At 46.7% G+C, this 22,279-nt stretch overlaps 1 protein-coding gene across 1 annotated transcript; it reads left to right on the top strand.

Annotated features, from left to right (window-relative positions):
• Positions 1 to 4,179: 4,179 nt before the first annotated feature.
• LOC308150825 (aquaporin-8-like) lies at positions 4,180 to 18,168 on the top strand (the record flags this gene model as incomplete). The annotated part of the gene is made up of 5 exons (XM_080523616.1): positions 4,180 to 4,475; positions 6,713 to 6,839; positions 10,372 to 10,586; positions 11,057 to 11,191; positions 18,126 to 18,168. The coding sequence occupies 5 exons, from the start codon at positions 4,180 to 4,182 to the stop codon at positions 18,166 to 18,168; spliced, it is 816 nt and encodes a 271-aa protein (XP_080379742.1).
• Between the last annotated feature and the right edge of the window lie 4,111 nt (positions 18,169 to 22,279).

Raw genomic sequence — 22,279 nt, 5'->3', positions numbered from 1 at the left:
CCTTACAAGGTGTTGGTTCTGGTATGACGCCCCTTACAAGGTATTGGTTCTGGTTTGACGTCCCTTACAAGGTGTTGGTTCTGGTATGACGCCCCTTACAAGGTGTTGGTTCTGGTATGACGCTACTTACAAGGTATTGGTTCTGGTATGACGCACCTCACAAGGTGTTGGTTCTGGCATGACGCACCTTACAAGGTGTTGGTTCTGGTATGACGCCCCTTACAAGGTGTTGGTTCTGGTATGACGCCCTTACAAGGTGTTGGTTCTGGTATGACGCTACTTACAAGGTATTGGTTCTGGTATGACGCTACTTACAAGGTATTGGTTCTGGTATGACGCTACTTACAAGGTGTTGGTTCTGGTATGACGCCCCTTACAAGGTGTTGGTTCTGGTATGACGCTACTTACAAGGTATTGGTTCTGGTATGACGCACCTTACAAGGTGTTGGTTCTGGCATGACACCCCTTACAAGGTATTGGTTCTGGTATGACGTCCCTTACAAGGTGTTGGTTCTGGCATGACGCACCTTACAAGGTGTTGGTTCTGGCATGACGCACCTCCCAAGGTGTTGGTTCTGGTATGACGCTACTTACAAGGTGTTGGTTCTGGTATGACGCCCCTCCCAAGGTATTGGTTCTGGTATGACGCCACTTACAAGGTATTGGTTCTGGTATGACGCCACTTACAAGGTGTTGGTTCTGGTATGACGCCACTTACAAGGTGTTGGTTCTGGTATGACGCCCCTCCCAAGGTGTTGGTTCTGGTATGACGCCACTTACAAGGTATTGGTTCTGGTATGACGTCCCTCCCAAGGTATTGGTTCTGGTATGACGCCACTTACAAGGTGTTGGTTCTGGTATGACGCCCCTCCCAAGGTATTGGTTCTGGTATGACGTCCCTTACAAGGTGTTGGTTCTGGTATGACGCCACTTACAAGGTGTTGGTTCTGGTATGACGTCCCTTACAAGGTGTTGGTTCTGGTATGACGTCCCTTACAAGGTGTTGGTTCTGGTATGACGCCCCTTACAAGGTGTTGGTTCTGGTATGACGTCCCTTACAAGGTGTTGGTTCTGGTATGATGTCCCTTACAAGGTGTTGGTTCTGGTATGACGTCCCTTACAAGGTGTTGGTTCTGGTATGATGTCCCTTACAAGGTGTTGGTTCTGGTATGACGCCCCTCACAAGGTATTGGTTCTGGTATGACGCCCCTCACAAGGTATTGGTTCTGGTATGACGTCCCTTACAAGGTATTGGTTCTGGTATGACGCCCCTTACAAGGTGTTGGTTCTGGTATGACGCTACTTACAAGGTATTGGTTCTGGTATGACGCACCTCACAAGGTATTGGTTCTGGTATGACGCACCTCACATGGTATTGGTTCTGGTATGACGCACCTCACAAGGTATTGGTTCTGGTATGACGCACCTCACAAGGTGTTGGTTCTGGTATGATGTCCCTTACAAGGTGTTGGTTCTGGCATGACGCCCTTACAAGGTATTGGTTCTGGTATGACGCACCTTACAAGGTGTTGGTTCTGGTATGACGTCCCTTACAAGGTGTTGGTTCTGGTATGACGCCCCTTACAAGGTATTGGTTCTGGTATGACGCCACTTACAAGGTGTTGGTTCTGGTATGACGCCCCTCCCAAGGTGTTGGTTCTGGTATGACGCCACTTACAAGGTATTGGTTCTGGTATGACGCCACTTACAAGGTGTTGGTTCTGGTATGACGCCCCTCCCAAGGTATTGGTTCTGGTATGACACCCCTCCCAAGGTGTTGGTTCTGGTATGACGCCCCTTACAAGGTGTTGGTTCTGGTATGACGTCCCTTACAAGGTGTTGGTTCTGGTATGACGTCCCTTACAAGGTGTTGGTTCTGGTATGACGTCCCTTACAAGGTGTTGGTTCTGGTATGACGCCCCTCACAAGGTATTGGTTGTGGTATGACGTCCCTCACAAGGTATTGGTTCTGGTATGACGTCCCTTACAAGGTATTGGTTCTGGCATGACGTCCCTTACAAGGTATTGGTTGTGGTATGACGCCCCTTACAAGGTGTTGGTTCTGGTATGACGCACCTTACAAGGTATTGGTTCTGGTATGACGCCCCTTACAAGGTATTGGTTGTGGTATGACGTCCCTTACAAGGTGTTGGTTCTGGTATGACGTCCCTTACAAGGTATTGGTTCTGGCATGACGTCCCTTACAAGGTGTTGGTTCTGGTATGACGTCCCTTACAAGGTATTGGTTCTGGTATGACGCCCCTTACAAGGTGTTGGTTCTGGTATGACGCCCCTTACAAGGTATTGGTTGTGGTATGACGTCCCTTACAAGGTGTTGGTTCTGGTATGACGTCCCTTACAAGGTATTGGTTCTGGTATGACGCACCTTACAAGGTATTGGTTGTGGTATGACGTCCCTTACAAGGTATTGGTTCTGGTATGACGCCCCTTACAAGGTATTGGTTCTGGTTTGACGTCCCTTACAAGGTATTGGTTCTGGTTTGACGCCCCTTACAAGGTATTGGTTCTGGTTTGACGCCCCTTACAAGGTATTGGTTCTGGTTTGACGCCCCTTACAAGGTATTGGTTCTGGTTTGACGCCCCTTACAAGGTATTGGTTCTGGTATGACGTCCCTTACAAGGTATTGGTTCTGGTATGACGTCCCTTACAAGGTGTTGGTTCTGGTATGACGCCCCTTACAAGGTATTGGTTCTGGTTTGACGCCCCTTACAAGGTATTGGTTCTGGTTTGACGTCCCTTACAAGGTATTGGTTCTGGTATGACGCCCCTTACAAGGTGTTGGTTCTGGTTTGACGCCCCTTACAAGGTATTGGTTCTGGTTTGACGTCCCTTACAAGGTATTGGTTCTGGTATGACGTCCCTTACAAGGTGTTGGTTCTGGTTTGACGTCCCTTACAAGGTATTGGTTCTGGTATGACGTCCCTTACAAGGTGTTGGTTCTGGTTTGACGTCCCTTACAAGGTGTTGGTTCTGGTATGACGCACCTCACAAGGTATTGGTTCTGGTATGACGTCCCTTACAAGGTGTTGGTTCTGGTTTGACGCCCCTTACAAGGTGTTGGTTCTGGTATGACGCCCCTTACAAGGTATTGGTTCTGGTATGACGCCCCTTACAAGGTGTTGGTTCTGGTTTGACGCCCCTTACAAGGTGTTGGTTCTGGCACCTGGCCTGTTTGAGACACGTGGTCTCAGTTTATTGACGTTAATTATGTCCCTGTGTGTCCTTATCCAGTCACTTTGATCTTTATGGTCTCTGCGTGTAAGCCTTGGAAGACCCTAAAACAGTACTGATAGCCCTCCTCGTAAAGATATGTGAGAACGGCCATTGACTGGGAGTAAATATGGTCGACTCAATTAGAATTGTTGTCTGAGGTATAGATTTACCAGGCAAATGTTATCACTCAGAAACACATGTCAAGGTATATCCGTAGGCGACGCTTCCGTGTGTTTCGCTCCCTGTATCCTAACTGGCTGCTGTGTGTTGACATCCTTGTCTATTCCATGACATTGAGAGAGCTGTTTTAATGCATACACCCATCCCTTCCATACACTGACCCACAGCAAGCCCTGACAAGACAATTAGATAGACTCAAGGTTATCCCAGGATACATATATCAGGGGGAAAGGTGTATCCATGCTCCCTCTAACCCCCACTATTTTGAAAGAAAGAAAAAAGAAGAAAAAAAGGGGGGAGGGGGACATTTCCATGAGCTCCACTTCAGCAAGTGGTTGGAACCCTACCAGCCTCCTCCTCCCCCACTCTCTCTCTCCCCCCCACCTGCTCCTTCTCCTCTCTCTCTCTCCCCCCACCTCCTCCTCCTCCTCCTCCTCCTCCACTCTCTATTACCCCTTATCAGCGAACAACCTGCACACGAACAACCTGTCACACTGCAACAGCCCTTCATTCGCTCTCTGCAGCGCCACACAGCCTCACACACAGCCTCACACACAGCCTCACACACAGCCTCACACAGCCTCACACACAGCCTCACACACAGCCTCACACACAGCCTCACACACAGCCTCACACACAGCCTCACACACAGCCTCCCACAGCCTCCAGACAGCCTCCAGACAGCCTCCACAGCCTCCAGACAGCCTCACACAGCCTCCAGAGCCTCCACACAGCCTTCAGAGAGCCTCCCACAGCCTCCAGCGATGTCCCTGTCCCAGTCCAAGACGGAGCTGTGTGACCTCTCCTCCCTGGACGTCAGCGCCATCCAGCCAGAGCCCGGGTCAGACCCCGGGTCGGGCGGCCCCCGGCGGCGGCGGTGGAGGGGGGCGTTCGAGCGCTACGTCCAGCCCTGCCTGGCCGAGCTGCTGGGCTCCGCCCTGTTCATCTTCGTGGGGTGCGTCTCCGTCATCGAGAACACGGAGGGCACGGGGAGGCTGCAGCCCGCCCTGGCGCACGGCCTGGCCCTGGGCATTGTCATCGCCGTGCTGGGGGAGATCAGGTAGGGGTTCGTCTCGTTTATTTATTTATTTGTTTATTTATCCCTGCTAAATCAGTTTGAAGTTGTAGTGAAATGGTGTCTGTTGGCACGCCTGGAGCAGTAGAGAGCTTCCATGGGAGGGCTTGCTTTTGTTGTCTGGATGGAGGCGAACACTATATTATTATTATTATTATTATAATTATTATAATTATTATTAATATTATTATTATTATTATTATTATTATTATTATTATTACTACTACTACTATTGTGTTGGTCAGTGGCGTCTGTAAATCAGTTAGAAGTTGCAGTAAAATGGTGGCTGTTGGCACGCCTGGAGCAGTAGAGAGCTTCCATGGGAGGGCTTGCTGTTGTTGTCTAGATGCCTTTGTGTTTAAATGTTTAAAAGTGCTTCATAGTGTTTTATATCGTTGTTTTGGTTGTTGCCACTGCGTATGTTGATGCCTTGTCTGTCAGGTCTTGTCGTGTGGAAGAGGACCACAGTGGAAATAAGTCTCTGACTTCTCTGTGTTTTATCCTTCTTAGTTATCGAGGGTCACACTGTGATTTTATGTGTGTGTCACTTTTTAACTTTCAAATAAATCAAATAGATTTTTTTTTTAAGCCTTGCTGTGCTGTGCTGGGGGAGGTCAGGTAGGGTTTAACCCTCGCTCTGCTGGGGAGATCAGGTGTGGTTTAACCAGAGACGGTTAGCAAACCAAGCAGTAGACAATTTAACCTTTATGTATACAGAGGAAACCAACTGAGACAAGACCTCGTTTGCAGAAGTACCCTGGTCACACTATTCACACCATAACAACACCACATAAACAATACAACACAGTTCAATACAGAAATCAATACATCCTATAAAACCACAATATATCTGGATAAACTGTCACATCATAATGGTCATTTACATGATACACAGGATACCCTGTAATTAAATGCTCTCCTAAACTTATATTCTTATAGTATGTTGTTATTTTGTTCTATGCTTCTTGGATGGTGTGTTTTATTCTTGTTTTATTATGAAGTTTATATTATTGCTATTGTGATTTTGATTGATTACTATTGTTCTATTATTGTTTCTATGCTGCGTGGGTATGTTAAAGCACTTTGAGCTGCAACGTTTGCAGGAAAAGTGCTATACAAATAAAGGTTATTATTATTATTATTATTATTATTATTATTATTATTAAACAACTCCTCAAGAACACAACAATCAGACAATATTACTATCAACACAATGAGGGAAGTATGATAATAGCATGTAATAATGTGTTTGCCTTTGTACTAGTGATTATGCATCTGTTCATCAGAATGAGACAGGAGTGTACTTATTATAGTTATTATAAGGAGTGTACTTATTATAAGTATTATAAGGAGTGTACTTATTATAAGTATGATAAGGAGTGTACTTATTATAGGTATTATAAGGAGTGTACTTATTATAGGTATTATAAGGAGTGTCTTATTATAAGTATTATAAGGAGTGTACTTATTATAAGTATTATAAGGAGTGTACTTATTATAGGTATTATAAGGAGTGTCTTATTATAAGTATAATAAGGAGTGTACTTATTATAAGTATGATAAGGAGTGTCTTATTATAAGTATGATAAGGAGTGTCTTATTATAAGTATGATAAGGAGTGTCTTATTATAAGTATGATAAGGAGAGTACTTTAAGGAGTGTACTTATTGTAATGTCAAATTGCTTTGGGTTTGGGAGTGAAATTTAAATGCAAAGCGTTATGCTTGCTCCAGTCAGAGGTAGCACAAGTGTTCATAATGTGTTTCCAAAGTCAATCATCAACAAAATGCAACACACAATCTTATCATCCGACCTGTTGGTAACATTGATGCAGCTAGTCGTATTTCATGCATAACTTTTTCAACAATTAAACTACATTTTTATAACAACTTAATTGATGCATATAACCTTATTTGATTCTATCTAAATTCCACATGCCACATGTCGAGGTGTCCTTGGGCAAGACACTGAACGCCAAATTGCTCCCAATGAGCGGGCCGGTGCCTTGCATGGTAGCTTGCCGCTATCGGTGTGTAAATGTTTGTGTGAACGGGTGAATGTGTGTGTGAATGTGTGTGTGAATGTGTGTGTGAATGGGTGAATGTGTGTGTGAATGTGTGTGTGAATGGGTGAATGAGAGGCCGTTGTAAAGCTCTTTGGAATAAGTATATATACGTGCGGTCCATTTTACCGTTTCTAAATTCCCCGTTGCTTCCCTGCAGTGGGGGTCACTTCAACCCGGCCGTGTCCGTGTCGGTGGTCCTGGTCGGGGGTCTGAAGGCGGTGCTGCTGGTGCCCTACGTCCTAGCCCAGCTATGTGGGGGGATGATCGGGGCCGCCCTGGCCAAGGTGGGTACGCAATCAGAAATAGTATTTTGTTTGTTGTTATATCTTATTGTAAGGTGTTCTTGAGAGCCTTGAAAGGCGCCCATAAATAAAATGTATTATTATTATTATTAGAAATAGAGGGGTAAACTTTTCAATTAAATTCAATTCAATTCAGCTTTATTGGCCATGTGCGGTGCACTAGGAACATGACTTGGTGTTCTCCATGCTGGACAAGCTACAGTACATACAACAACAAGACGACAACACAACAATACTCAAGACACACAGTATATACAGTACCAATATGAGTGAATAAATATACTGTACTGTACTGTATACTGTAGTGCAAAAACATGTAAAGTGCAAGGTTCAATGATCAGGACTTTACAGCGCTGTTAAACTCGTTCAGTGTCAAGGGTGAATAAAGTCACCCGAACTGTCAACTTTCTAGAGCACCATGAGTCATTGTATTAATAGAAAAATGCATAAGTGATGATGCTTCATTTTGTAGCCAATCAGAGTGTTGTTGCTAGGTAAAACACCACACTCTAGGTGGTGAGTGTTCCGGAATGCTTTGGCAGTTAAGACGGTTATTTCCACAGTATTTATATTAGTAAGAAACGATTTGAAAACTATATTAGGGTAAAAACAATATCTGATAACTGGTTTCTGGTCCTTATCTCAGTAGATTCAGAAATGTTGGTCACTACCTGGTATTAAACGCCTTGACTCAGTGAACCTAAAACATGTTTTTAAAATAAAAATCGCTTAGAACCACACTTAGTTCTAATGCTATAATTATTTCTCTTAGATAGAACAGTTACAGACTTAAGTTAGAACGTTTTTTTCTCTAAAAAATAAAGCCCTAGTATTTCTTTTGACACGTTGTACACTGTCTATGTTCATAGTGCGCTTCCACATTCCATGCTTATCCGTATCTCAAAACAACACCTCTGATATGGATGTTTATCACTCTCATGTGGCTGATGTTATGATTATGATGATCTTTGGCAGGACAGCTTCTCCTGTTATCAGGACAATACACAAGACAGCGTGATAAGCAGCAGGGTTGAGTAACCAGCCAGTCACAAAGGGTCAGCTGATGCTGTTGTTGTTGATAAGAGGATCAGCTGAACAACATGACGCTGTCTCAGTGTCTCAGTGTCTCAGTGACAGGAGCAGGCAGGATGTCAGTTAGGAGTCTGCCACCTCCGGCCTCGGTGGCGGAACTCAGTTTGACGTTCCCAACAACCACCACAACAACAACAACAACAACAACAACCACAACAACAGTAACAACAACAACAACAACCACAACAACAACAACAACAACAACAGCAACAACATCCTCCCTAATAGTGATATAAACCCTCGAAATGGACTTGCAGTGTCGGACATTAGCTGTTGTGTTTCTGCATGCGCACACGATTCGAAGAGGCAACCACCAGAGAGAAAAACTAATAAAATAGTTTTATTGTTATGCAATCAACTTTTCAGTCAGTCAATTGTTGGAATTTGGCATTTTATGCTGTAAGCGGGTGTCGGCCAATTAGACCCAGGAGCAATTAAGGGTACGGTGCCTCGCTCAAGGACACCTCGACACCCGGGGTTCAAAGCGCCAAACTGTCGACCTTGCGATCGTTAGATGCCAGCTCTACCTCCTGAGCCACAGCCTCTACCTCCTGAGCCACACCCTCTACCTCCACCAGCCTCTACCTCCTGAGACACAGCCTCTACCTCCTGAGACACAGCCTCTACCTCCTGAGACACAGCCTCTACCTCCTGAGCCACAGCCTCTACCTCCTGTGCCACAGCCTCTACCTCCACCAGCCTCTACCTCCTGAGACACAGCCTCTACCTCCTGAGCCACAGCCTCTACCTCCTGTGCCACAGCCTCTACCTCCACCAGCCTCTACCTCCTGTGCCACAGCCTCTACCTCCTGAGCCACAGCCTCTACCTCCTGAGACACAGCCCCTACCTCCTGAGACACAGCCTCTACCTCCTGAGACACAGCCCCTACCTCCTGAGACACAGCCTCTACCTCCACCAGCCTCTACCTCCTGTGCCACAGCCTCTACCTCCTGAGCCACAGCCTCTACCTCCTGAGACACAGCCCCTACCTCCTGAGACACAGCCTCTACCTCCTGAGACACAGCCCCTACCTCCTGAGACACAGCCTCTACCTCCTGAGCCACAGCCTCTACCTCCTGAGACACAGCCCCTACCTCCTGAGACACAGCCTCTACCTCCTGAGACACAGCCTCTACCTCCTGAGACACAGCCTCTACCTCCTGAGACACAGCCTCTACCTCCTGAGACACAGCCTCTACCTCCACCAGCCTCTACCTCCTGAGACACAGCCTCTACCTCCTGAGACACAGCCTCTACCTCCTGAGACACAGCCTCTACCTCCTGAGCCACAGCCTCTACCTCCTGAGACACAGCCTCTACCTCCACCAGCCTCTACCTCCTGAGCCACAGCCTCTACCTCCTGAGACACAGCCTCTACCTCCTGAGCCACAGCCTCTACCTCCTGAACCACAGCCTCTACCTCCTGAGACACAGCCTCTACCTCCTGAGACACAGCCTCTACCTCCACCAGCCTCTACCTCCTGAGACACAGCCTCTACCTCCACCAGCCTCTACCTCCTGAGCCACAGCCTCTACCTCCTGAGCCACAGCCTCTACCTCCTGAGACACAGCCTCTACCTCCTGAGACACAGCCTCTACCTCCTGAGACACAGCCTCTACCTCCTGAGACACAGCCTCTACCTCCACCAGCCTCTACCCCTTGAGACACAGCCTCTACCTCCACCAGCTTCTACCTCCTGAGCCACAGCCTCTACCTCCACCAGCCTCTACCTCCTGAGCCACAGCCTCTACCTCCTGAGACACAGCCTCTACCTCCTGAGACACAGCCTCTACCTCCTGAGACACAGCCTCTACCTCCTGAGACACAGCCGCCCCCAGACAGAAGAGGTGAAAGTCCACCCCCCCAGGACACTCCTCACAGCCCTCCACCCCCCCAGGACACTCCTGACAGTAGCAGCGTGCGTCTATGCGAGCCGAGCGTCAGCTGTCTAGGACAGACACTGCTGTAGATGACAGCGAGTGTTGTTCAACGCCACCGTGTATTTTGGTCTTTCGGTTGAGACGGTGTTAAACTGAGGTCCCGACTCCCGAAGTCGTTAAAGGTCCCGCGGGCGTTTACCTCAAGAGTAGGCGTGTTCACGCCCGGGGGTGAACTCCCCGTCTGGCCCTCGTACCGTCATGGCCGCCTCGCCTCGTCATCCCTTGCTTTCTATTGGCTCCCCTGCTTTTCTCTCCTCTCCCCTCTCCTCTCCTCTCTCCTCTCCTCTCCTCTCCTCCCCCCTGTGATTCCTCCCCAGGTCGTTGCTGTAGAAGAGAATGTGTTCTCAGTCAACCTACCTCTGTAAAACAAGGGATACAAGTAAATAATTATTTTAAAATTCTCCTCCCTCTTCTCCCCCTTCTACCTCCCCATCTCCCCATCTCCCCCTCCCCCCCCCCTTCTCCCCCCCTCCTCTCCAGGTGATCTCGTCAGCGGAGAGCTATGCCAGCGCGTCGGGGGGTGCGTTTAACGGGGTGCAGGACAACGTCCAGATGGGGCGGGCCACCATAGCGGAGGCGGTGATGACTCTGTTCCTGACCCTGGTGGTGTGCATGGGCGCGGTCAACGCTCGCACACGCAGCCTGCTGGCCCCCCTCTGCATCGGCCTGACCGTGACCGCAAACATACTGGCTGGGTGAGGACTGTGTGTGTGTGTGTGTGTGTGTGTGTGTGTGAGGGGTGTGCGTGTGTGGGGGGGCGGGGGTGTGGGTGTCTGGGGCTCTCCCAGAGGCAGTGTGACCCCCAGTGCGGCCTAGTGTGTGTGTGTGTGTGTGTGTGTGGGGGGGTGTGTGTGAGGGGTGTGTGTGTGTGTGTGTGTGTGTGTGTGGGTGTGTGTGGGGTGTGTGTGTGTGTGTGTGTGTGGGTGTGTGTGGGGTGTGTGTGTGTGTGTGTGTGTGTGTGTGGGGGTGTGTGTGTGTGTGTGTGTGAGGGATGTGAGGGATGTGTGTGTGTGTGTGTGTGTGAGGGATGTGTGTGTGTGTGTGTGTGTGTGTGTGTGTGTGTGTGTGTGTGAGGGGTGTGTGTGACACTATTTGGCATGCGGACATAATCTGACGTGACAGTACCATTGAGCTGAAGCTGCGGTCTGTCCCGTACCGTCCACAGGGGGGCGGTGTCTGGAGCCTGCATGAACCCGGCCCGCGCCTTCGGCCCCGCGGTGCTGAGCAACTACTGGAGCTTCCACTGGGTCTACTGGGTCGGGCCCATGGCCGGGGCCCTGCTCACTGGCAGTCTGGTCAGGTATGGTACACCTTAAGCTGCGTGCACACATGGCCATTGCGTTGCACCGGAAGTCATTCATCTCAATGGGGCCGTTGCGTTGATCAGTTGCCTTGCTCTGCATTGCGTTTCTTGACCGTCAGGGTGCGCCAATCAGTCAAAAAATTTCAGCTTTTTGCGTTGCGTTGGATCCGTTAAAACAACCGGAAGTAAACCGGAAGTAGTTTCTTGCCCAGAGCTCTCGCCTCAGATGTAAAATCCTCAATTGTGGCCGCCATTGGCTAAAATCTGTAATTTGGCTCTACAAGTGTTAATATGTCATTTTATGAAGTTTTATATGTTTTCAGGCGAGAAAGTAACCATATATATTCACAAAATGTGTCCAGTTTATCAAAATAACCCGTTTATATATCTAATCTGACGTTTTTTTCCCCCACTTCTGTGGGAAACTTCGCTAGCAACACGAGTAGAGCTTTGCATCTGCATCGCACGTTGAAGTACGTCAAGTCCATCCCACCAGGTTGTGCCAGAACGGTGGGTCACGGTCCGCGGTGTGCACGCAGCTTTAGTCTTGTCTGGTCAGGTACACCTTAGTCTGGTCAGGTACACCTTAGTCTGGTCAGGAACACCCTAGTCTGGTCAGGTACACCTTAGTCTGGTCAGGTACACCTTAGTCTGGTCAGGAACACCCTAGTCTGGTCAGGTACACCTTAGTCTGGTCAGGTACACCTTAGTCTGGTCAGGTACACCTTAGTCTGGTCAGGTACACCTTAGTCTGGTCAGGTACGCCTTAGTCTGGTCAGGTACGCCTTAGTCTGGTCTGGTCAGGTACACCTTAGTCTGGTCAGGTACACCTTAGTCTGGTCAGGTACACCTTAGTCTGGTCAGGTACACCTTAGTCTGGTCAGGTACACCTTAGTCTGGTCAGGAACACCTTAGTCTGGTCAGGTCAGGTACACCTTAGTCTGGTCAGGTCAGGTACACCTTAGTCTGGTCAGGTACGCCTTAGTCTGGTCAGGTACACCTTAGTCTGGTCAGGTACACCTTAGTCTGGTCAGGTACACCTTAGTCTGGTCAGGTACACCTTAGTCTGGTCAGGTACACCTTAGTCTGGTCAGGTACACCTTAGTCTGGTCAGGTACACCTTAGTCTGGTCAGGTACACCTTAGTCTGGTCAGGTACACCTTAGTCTGGTCAGGTACACCTTAGTCTGGTCAGGTACGCCTTAGTCTGGTCAGGTACACCTTAGTCTGGTCAGGTACACCTTAGTCTGGTCAGGTACACCTTAGTCTGGTCAGGTACACCTTAGTCTGGTCAGGAACACCTTAGTCTGGTCAGGTACACCTTAGTCTGGTCAGGTACACCTTAGTCAGGTCAGGTACACCTTAGTCTGGTCAGGTACACCTTAGTCTGGTCAGGTACACCTTAGTCTGGTCAGGTACACCTTAGTCTGGTCAGGTCAGGTACACCTTAGTCTGGTCAGGTACACCTTAGTCTGGTCAGGTACACCTTAGTCTGGTCAGGTACACCTTAGTCTGGTCAGGTACACCTTAGTCTGGTCAGGTCAGGTACACCTTAGTCTGGTCAGGTACACCTTAGTCTGGTCAGGTACACCTTAGTCTGGTCAGGAACACCTTAGTCTGGTCAGGAACACCTTAGTCTGGTCAGGTACACCTTAGTCTGGTCAGGTACACCTTAGTCTGGTCAGGAACACCTTAGTCTGGTCAGGTATACCTTAGTCTGGTCAGGTACACCTTAGTCTGGTCAGGTACACCTTAGTCTGGTCAGGTACACCTTAGTCTGGTCAGGTATGGTACACCTTAGTCTGGTCAGGTATGGTACGCCTTAGTTAGAAGCAAGGTCGTCGGGGGTAGCTGTAGCAGTGTGGTAGTAGTTAATGGCGAGGGGGGGTACTAGCGGAGCCCACACCTGCTCCCCCCTAGAGGCGCCTTGCCTACAACTATGGTAAATGGTAAATGGCCTGCACTTATATAGCGGCTTTATCCAAAGCGCTTTACAACGGCCTCTCATTCACCCATTCACACACCAATGGCGGCAAGCTGCCATGCAAGGCTCCGGCCCGCTCACTGGGAGCAATTTGGGGTTCAGTGTCTTGCCCAAGGACACCTAGACATGTGGCCAGCCGGGGCTCGAACCGCCGATCTTGCGATCATTAGACGGCTGCTCTACCTCCTGCGCCACAGCCGCCCCTAGAACTAGTCTGACCAAGGTCCTCTGTGGCTCAGCTGGTAGAGCGTGGAGCTAACAAGGCTTAGGTTGTGGGTTCGTTTCCCGCTGGGACCGTATATACTGTAATGTATGAATGTAAGTCGCTTTGGATAACAGCGTTAGCTAAATGGCCTGTATCCAGGGTTCGAGTTATGTGGGAGCCAATGGGAGCTGAGCTCCCAGAAGGAAGGTCTGAGCTCCCATGAAAGCAGTAAAATCATACATCTGTGGGGGTCGCTAATAATACATTACCACAACCATTATTTGATCATAAATGTCAATGTAATGAGTATTATTTATATTTATTTATATTATAAATATTCTAAAATTTTCTCGTTTTCCAAAAGAACTACGCGCACCAGCATTAATCTCCTGTGAATGACAGTATGCCTTTGACTGCCTGCACTTTACCACCAAGACACTATGGGGCGCAGTAGAATATTGTGCAACAGCAGAATATGATCGTCGAGAGCTTGCGAACGTGAAAACACGATTATTGAGAAGAAAACATTCAGTAGCTAGCTATCATGCCGCCCCAAAAAAGGCCACTGCTGCCGACCGAGTCGACAAGCCTGGAAAGTTTTGGGTTTTCATCCAAGAAACCAAACTTGAATTCAGCTGCACCTGTTATGACACCTAACGTTGAAACTGTTGAAATAGCAGAGCTCAAACAAATCCAAGTGCTTCCGAAGAAAGTAGCAGAACTCACCTCCAGTATGTATAAGGAGACAGCTAGTTCGTTCAGGGCAGCCTATACTGCCTATACTGCCTATATAAAGAAAGGATGCCTTATACAAAACTGAATCCAATTATGAAACTTAATGAGATGAATGGCGCGACAGTTGGCCCCTGCTCACCGATCCGATCATTCATGTGCCCAGATTGTAGAGCACATTGCACAAGAGTTGAAAAACAAATTCATTTCTAATGTCAAATCACTTGATTCCCGTAGTAGCATAACATTAGATGAAAGCACAATTCATGGACGAGCATACATGATTATTTATGTCAGGTGCGATGTCACTGGAAATGGAGATGTGGACAATGTGTCGTGCTAACAGGGAAAGTGAATGGACTGTATAGCAAAAACAACAAAATTATTGGCCGAGATACCCGTGACTATCGCTTATAGCTGTTGTTTCATGTGGTGCTGTTGATGTGGTGAAATGAGTAGCCTATGGCTAATTAAAACTTGTAAGTCCCAACGCTGTGTGGGCATGATTCGCGCGCGTGCATGAGAACATTTCGCACTGTTATTTTGGAGACCCCCACAAAGCTCAGCTTATAACTCGAACCCTGCCTATATCATACGACCATAGTGTCTATACTGTATAAGCCAGTAGGCAGAAGCGTACTTACAGCCCAGTGCAGTGCAGTGCATACATGTTTGGTACATACGGTCCCGGCGGGAATCGAACCACCAATGTAAAACACTGCTAGTGCCGTGCTCTACCAACCCAGGAGCCACACCAGACCTGTCCTCCTGCACACCTACGGCAAGTCATGAGGGACACTCTCCTCAGACCTTGACAACTGCACTTTGGTCTTTGAGATGAATGAATGAATGAATGAATGAATTAATTAATTAATGAATGGTCTTTATTGTCATTAATACAGTACAGGTACCATACAACGAAATGTAGGAGGGGGGGCTCCCCTGGTGCTTGGAAAAAAGACAAAAAAACAAGAGGGCCAAGGGTAAAATAAAAAAAGGGAAAAGAGCTGGTTTACATAAATAAAGGCTATGTACACTATCTACTATACTATACTACTATACTATACAATAAAACACTGTGCTGTACTCTATGCTATGCTAGAAATATCTATATAACTTTCTCCTATCTCTGAACCTTATGTACACAAGGGTTGTCATATTGCACATAGTATTTGTCGCACATTCATTAAAGTGTCGCAGTTAGCAGGTTTAGAATGTTCACAGTTGTATTTCAATATTGCACTTATGTTTACAATCTAGTAGCTGCCATCAAATTGTCTAGATTGTCCAGGGCCTAGAACCTAGGACCAGTCATGTGATGACAGAGGAGGGGGGTGAGAGCGTGTGTTTCCATGCCATGTTCTGCCACCCCGTGAAAGCGTGAGTCATCATGTGTCATCATGTGTCATGTCCCGTGGAGGCTGGCGGAGGTAGACATCAGAGGACGGAGGCTCGTTATAATGCACGGAATGGAATGAGGAACGGTGTCAATCAGCCCAATAGAGCTCTCAGGTCTTCTGCTAGCATATCAGCCCAATAGAGCTCTCAGGTCTTCTGCTAGCATATCAGCCCAATAGAGCTCTCAGGTCTTCTGCTAGCATATCAGCCCAATAGAGCTCTCAGGTCTTCTGCTAGCATATCAGCCCAATAGAGCTCTCAGGTCTTCTGCTAGCATATCAGCCCAATAGAGCTCTCAGGTCTTCTGCTAGCATATCAGCCCAGTAGAGCTCTCAGGTCTTCTGCTAGCATATCAGCCCAATAGAGCTCTCAGGTCTTCTGCTAGCATATCAGCCCAGTAGAGCTCTCAGGTCTTCTGCTAGCATATCAGCCCAGTAGAGCTCTCAGGTCTTCTGCTAGCATATCAGCCCAATAGAGCTCTCAGGTCTTCTGCTAGCATATCAGCCCAGTAGAGCTCTCAGGTCTTCTGCTAGCATATCAGCCCAATAGAGCTCTCAGGTCTTCTGCTAGCATATCAGCCCAGTAGAGCTCACAGGTCTTCTGCTAGCATATCAGCCCAATAGAGCTCTCAGGTCTTCTGCTAGCATATCAGCCCAGTAGAGCTCTCAGGTCTTCTGCTAGCATATCAGCCCAATAGAGCTCTCAGGTCTTCTGCTAGCATATCAGCCCAGTAGAGCTCACAGGTCTTCTGCTAGCATATCAGCCCAATAGAGCTCTCAGGTCTTCTGCTAGCATATCAGCCCAGTAGAGCTCTCAGGTCTTCTGCTAGCATATCAGCCCAGTAGAGCTCTCAGGTCTTCTGCTAGCATATCAGCCCAATAGAGCTCTCAGGTCTTCTGCTAGCATATCAGCCCAGTAGAGCTCTCAGGTCTTCTGCTAGCATATCAGCCCAGTAGAGCTCTCAGGTCTTCTGCTAGCATATCAGCCCAGTAGAGCTCTCAGGTCTTCTGCTAGCATATCAGCCCAGTAGAGCTCTCAGGTCTTTTGCTAGCATATCAGCCCAGTAGAGCTCTCAGGTCTTCTGCTAGCATATCAGCCCAATAGAGCTCACAGGTCTTCTGCTAGCATATCAGCCCAATAGAGCTCACAGGTCTTGTGCTAGCATATCAGCCCAGTAGAGCTCTCAGGTCTTCTGCTAGCATATCAGCCCAATAGAGCTCTCAGGTCTTCTGCTAGCATATCAGCCCAATAGAGCTCTCAGGTCTTCTGCTAGCATATCAGCCCAATAGAGCTCTCAGGTCTTCTGCTAGCATATCAGCCCAATAGAGCTCTCAGGTCTTCTGCTAGCATATCAGCCCAATAGAGCTCTCAGGTCTTCTGCTAGCATATCAGCCCAGTAGAGCTCTCAGGTCTTCTGCTAGCATATCAGCCCAATAGAGCTCTCAGGTCTTCTGCTAGCATATCAGCCCAATAGAGCTCTCAGGTCTTCTGCTAGCATATCAGCCCAATAGAGCTCTCAGGTCTTCTGCTAGCATATCAGCCCAGTAGAGCTCTCAGGTCTTCTGCTAGCATATCAGCCCAATAGAGCTCTCAGGTCTTCTGCTAGCATATCAGCCCAGTAGAGCTCTCAGGTCTTCTGCTAGCATATCAGCCCAATAGAGCTCTCAGGTCTTCTGACGCTGGTTTTCTCTGTGTACCACATGTACAAAAGAAGAGATCTGGTGAGGCTGCATTCTCATTTTATGCTCAAGATTGTGGAATGCACTGCCAGTTTACATTAGGGATGCAACCTCAGCACATATGTTCAAGTCAAGACTAAAAACCCATCTTTTTAATATTGCATTTAAATTACAAAATAATTAAATGATGATTATAAAATGATTAAAGCACTTTGAGCTGCAACGTTTGCAGGAAAAGCGCCATACAAATAAAGTTATTATTATTATTATTATTATTATTATCATGCACGCAATTCAGCTGGTGTGTTTGACACCGTTCCTCATTCCGTTCCACGCATTACGATGAGCCTCTGTCCTCCGATGTCTCCCTCCAGCAGCCTCCCCTGGTTATCTCTCCTGCCTGCTCTGTCAGAGTGAATCCACCTGGTTGTTCACAGCTGATAAAACAGGACGTTTATGGAGGTGGAAGGGTTAGAGGAGTGACCTGTCAGACCTATACACATTAACCACCTCTCTCTGAGCCCTGTCTCGGACTGAGCACCACTGTTACAATGTGAAACACAACATGGTTATCTAGTTATTTTCTCTATATATGTATCTCTATGTATCTATTCTTGCCATTTTTATTTCTATTTTTATTGTAATTTGTTATTATTATCCTTCTTTTTCTGTATTTCTTTTAATGCTATTATGTAAAGCACTTTGAATTGCCCCTGTTGTATGAAATGCGCTGTAGAAATAAACTTGCCTTGTCTTGTCTTGCCACAAGGCTTTAGACTGGTCCACTGAACTGGAAAAATGTAAAAAAAAGAAAATTCATATAAAAGTGTCTTTTGACACCTTTTTATCTTTATTATGCCTCATTTACATTCATTGTTGTCTGGGAGGTATTTTTTTATAAAAACATTTGATTCTGTTTGTGTGTTTTTTCCAGATTGCTGCTTGGAGATGAAAAGATCCGGGTCCTCTTAAGGTGATGGACTCCAGGGACAAGCCCGTTAAAAAGTTGAACATAAATTTTATATTTCTATTGCTATTTTCATATCTTTGTTTATTCATTTGTCAATGAACAGGACAATAATGTCACTAGTTTACTTTCAATGTGTGTGTCTTGTTTCAAAGTCATTTATTGTTGATCCCAACGTCATTTCTGTCACTTCATGACACTTGTACATTATAGATATATTTGCATAACAATGTTACCTTTTAAAATCTAAATTATATCTATAAATGCTCTCATAAAAATAACTGAAAATTTTGGGAAGAGCTCAAAATGTCAGTGAACCCTTACAGTAAATTACTATTGAGTTTTTTGTTGATGTTGTTGTTGATTTAGTGTAGGTAATGACCATATTTCATACATTAAAATACATTTACATATATTGCAAGTTAGTCTTCATTGAAGAGAAGTGGAATGAATGAAGTCCTGTTGGCTGTTTGTTTGTCTGGGGCAGAAGTTCAGGCAAAGGCAATATGTTGAGCTCTGCACTGCCACCTTCTGGTGCGAGGTGAACTGCACCCTGGATCCAGTCTGCATCCACCAGTGCTGCTGCACAATCTGTCTGATGCACTACCTCCAAAAGTCGCATACAGACAGACAGACAGACAGACAGGCAGGCAGACAGACAGACATGCATACAGACAGACAGACAGACAGACAGACAGACAGACAGACAGACATATAGACAGACAGATAGATAGACAGACAGACAGACAGATAGACAGACAGACAGATAGGCAGACAGACAGACAGACAGACAGACAGACATGCATACAGACAGACAGACAGACAGACAGACAGACAGACAGACAGACAGACAGACATATAGACAGACAGACAGATAGATAGACAGACAGACAGACAGACAGATAGACAGACAGACAGATAGACAGACAGACAGACAGACAGTGCCCTCCCTAAATATTTGAAAATGGACGCATTGTCTTCTTTTAACTGCAGTTTGGATTTGAAATCCAATACAAACAATTACTATGGGGTTAAAGTTTTCACCATTTGCATTTTTAAACATTTTATACTCCCCCTATTTCAGGGCTCGAAAGGTATTGGAGAAAAGAAATCATAGAATAAAGCACTCATGTTCAGTATTTGGTCGAGACCCGCTGACCTCACCGTATATATATATATGATTATAATCTGCAGATTGATTTGTGGCAAGAGACATTACTCCACCTTTTCTTCTGACCTGGGTGAAATCTGAGCTCAGCAGACAACGTGTGTTTAGTTTTACTGGAAGGGAATGCGGGACAATGTCGTTTTTGATCCAATCAACACAGCGATACAACATAGACACTAAGACAGCCAGTAAACAAACCAATACAACAATACACACTGAGACACAGTCAAGCAAACATAAATACGGTACAACAATAACCACTGAGACACAGCCACCAAATACAACAACAGCAGGTTGTCGGTGTCCCACAGCAGGCCAGAGGGATTGAGCAGAGCAGTCCTCAGGTAGGGAGGGGGGAGGGAGGGAGGGAGGGCTTGTGCAGAGCAGTCCTCAGGTAAGGAGGGGGGGAGGGAGGGAGAGAGAGAGGGAGGGAGAGAGAGAGGGAGGGAGGGAGAGAGAGAGGGAGGGAGGGAGGGAGAGAGGGAGGGCTTGAGCAGAGCAGTCCTCAGGTAGGGAGGGGGGGAGGGAGGGAGAGAGAGAGGGAGGGAGAGAGAGAGGGAGGGAGGGAGGGAGAGAGAGAGAGAGAGAGAGGGAGGGAGGGAGAGAGAGAGAGGGAGGGAGGGAGGGAGGGCTTGAGCAGAGCAGTCCTCAGGTAAGGAGGGGGGAGGGAGGGAGAGAGAGAGGGAGGGAGAGAGAGAGGGAGGGAGGGAGGGAGGGAGAGAGAGAGAGGGAGGGAGGGAGAGAGAGAGGGAGGGAGGGAGGGCTTGAGCAGAGCAGTCCTCAGGTAAGGAGGGGGGGAGGGAGGGAGAGAGAGAGGAAGGGAGAGAGAGAGGGAGGGAGAGAGAGAGGGAGGGAGAGAGAGAGGGAGAGAGAGAGAGGGAGGGAGGGCTTGAGCAGAGCAATCCTCAGGTAGGCCCAGATCTGAATCCACCAGACATCTCCTCTGGCAACTGTCAATCCATAGCCACTGGTCGTCAAAAAAACACTTTATCACTATTAGCAATAGAATGACATATATATTGACTGGAAATCTTAAAAAGACGGTGGATATAATCATCTTATATCATATAATCAGTAGCAACAGCTACTGAGATCCCAGGTGCTGCCACGTTTGAGCTGTTGTTTGGTTTGGTTTTCTTCTTTGTTTGGTTAATATTAGATGATTATGTGATTCTCTGTTTGGTTAATATTAGATGATTATGTGATTCTCTGTTTGGTTAATATTAGATGATTATGTGATTCTCTGTTTGGTTAATATTAGATGATTTATATGATTTGAAATGTGAAAGCTTCCATTTGTCATATTACCTTTTGTACATTTTGATTTGATAGTACTTTAAGTTGTATTCTGTACTCTGTTGTTAAGTAGTTATGTTTATTTGTGCACACAGGGACAGATGACTAGTTGAGATACCCTGGGTTTACATCTTGCACACGTAGGATTGACCTGCTGTCTAGCACCCCAGTTCAGAGTGAGCACCACCCACGGTACTGTGAGGTGCCTAGCACCTGTAAAGGGGGGGTGGGATTATTATTTTGGGTTATGATTTTTATTTGGTGCCACTGTTAGTCCTCTCTGTTCCCTGTGTTGCTTTATGAATAAATATAAATTTATTGCATATTTGGTTTCCTGGTGTTTGTGTGACTGACTGCAACCTCACTGGTCCAGTCTGTTGCTTTATTGTCCAGGTGCCGAGAGCAAAACACACATTTTGTTGTAGTCAATGACAAACAGGTTGGATGTAATCTAATCTAATTGCTCAACAGTTTCACTGACAATCAGCCTGTAATCCCAGAGGGAAGAGGCCAGGGAGGAGACACGTGGCCCGGCTGATAACAGCAGAGGAGAGAGGATCATAGAGGACTGTCAACAGCACTTCTTCTGTTCTACAGGAGATAGGATCTTTTTCTTGCATCTACCTGCTTGATTCTGAATATTTCTAGATGAATTGTGTTTACATTTATAGTAAGCAATCATATTCAACCATAAACTATATCATGTATCGCAATGTCAGTGAAATGTGTTTTTATTCTGTAAGTGAAATGACTGCAACCTGCCATGCATATTGCTGGTTATAGTTACTATTTCGTGTGTCATTATGAAATGAATGGTGGATTGAACTCTTCATTAGATAAAAAAAGGATACTGTTTTGATGCACTGATTTCAGATTTTTGTGACATATGTTTCATGAGTTCACTGCATTTTGCAGAAGAAATGTGTTGTTTTGGCAAACGTGTTTCCTGTTTAGGGGGAACTTGTTAACTGTTTAGAAGAGTTGAACACCGTTTCCAGAAATATGCTCAAGCTATAGTGAACAACTGTGATTCTCTCTGATAAAACCAGACTTTGCCTGACGTTGCAGGGATGGGCATGGTGACAGCCTCTTAATGCTCTACCCAACCTGGTTGGTTACTGGTTCACATCAATATCTATCTATGATTAATACACACAGGTTAATCCAGGCCAAGCTCTTTCGCTCAGCAAGGAAATCTCTGTTTAGTAAGATTATAAACAAAAACATTACAAACAGATGGATATCATAACCTTGACAGGGTCGAAGTTGCAAGTACTGCTTTCAAATAAGTGTCGACAAATATAATGTTGTCTCTGACAAATGCTTGACATCATGACACGGTTTATGGTGTTAACTGAAGGGTATTCAGTGTGACTGGCTACCAGGGCGTGTTATGAAAGACGGATTAATAATAAAATGAGTGTTAATAATAAAATGACGGTTCCACCCAAGTGCCAGGCCATATTGGGCATAGGGGCAATTCCATGTTATGCTCTCTCTCCCTCTCTCTCTCTCTCTCTCTCCCACTCCCTCTCTCTCTCTCTCCCTCCCCTCTCTGTCTCTGTCTCCCCTCTCTCTCTCCCACTCCCTCTCTCTCTCCGAACTTACCAAAGTTCATGTAATTAACCGGTGCCAGCGTAGAGATATATGACCACAG

The sequence above is a fragment of the Nansenia antarctica genome (genome assembly GCF_963989245.1).
Source record: "Nansenia antarctica genome assembly, chromosome: 2".
NCBI classification, from domain to species: Eukaryota; Metazoa; Chordata; class Actinopteri; order Argentiniformes; family Microstomatidae; genus Nansenia; species Nansenia antarctica.
The sequence above is the reverse complement of the archived record's forward strand: the minus strand, read 5'-3'. Positions and strand labels throughout refer to the sequence as shown.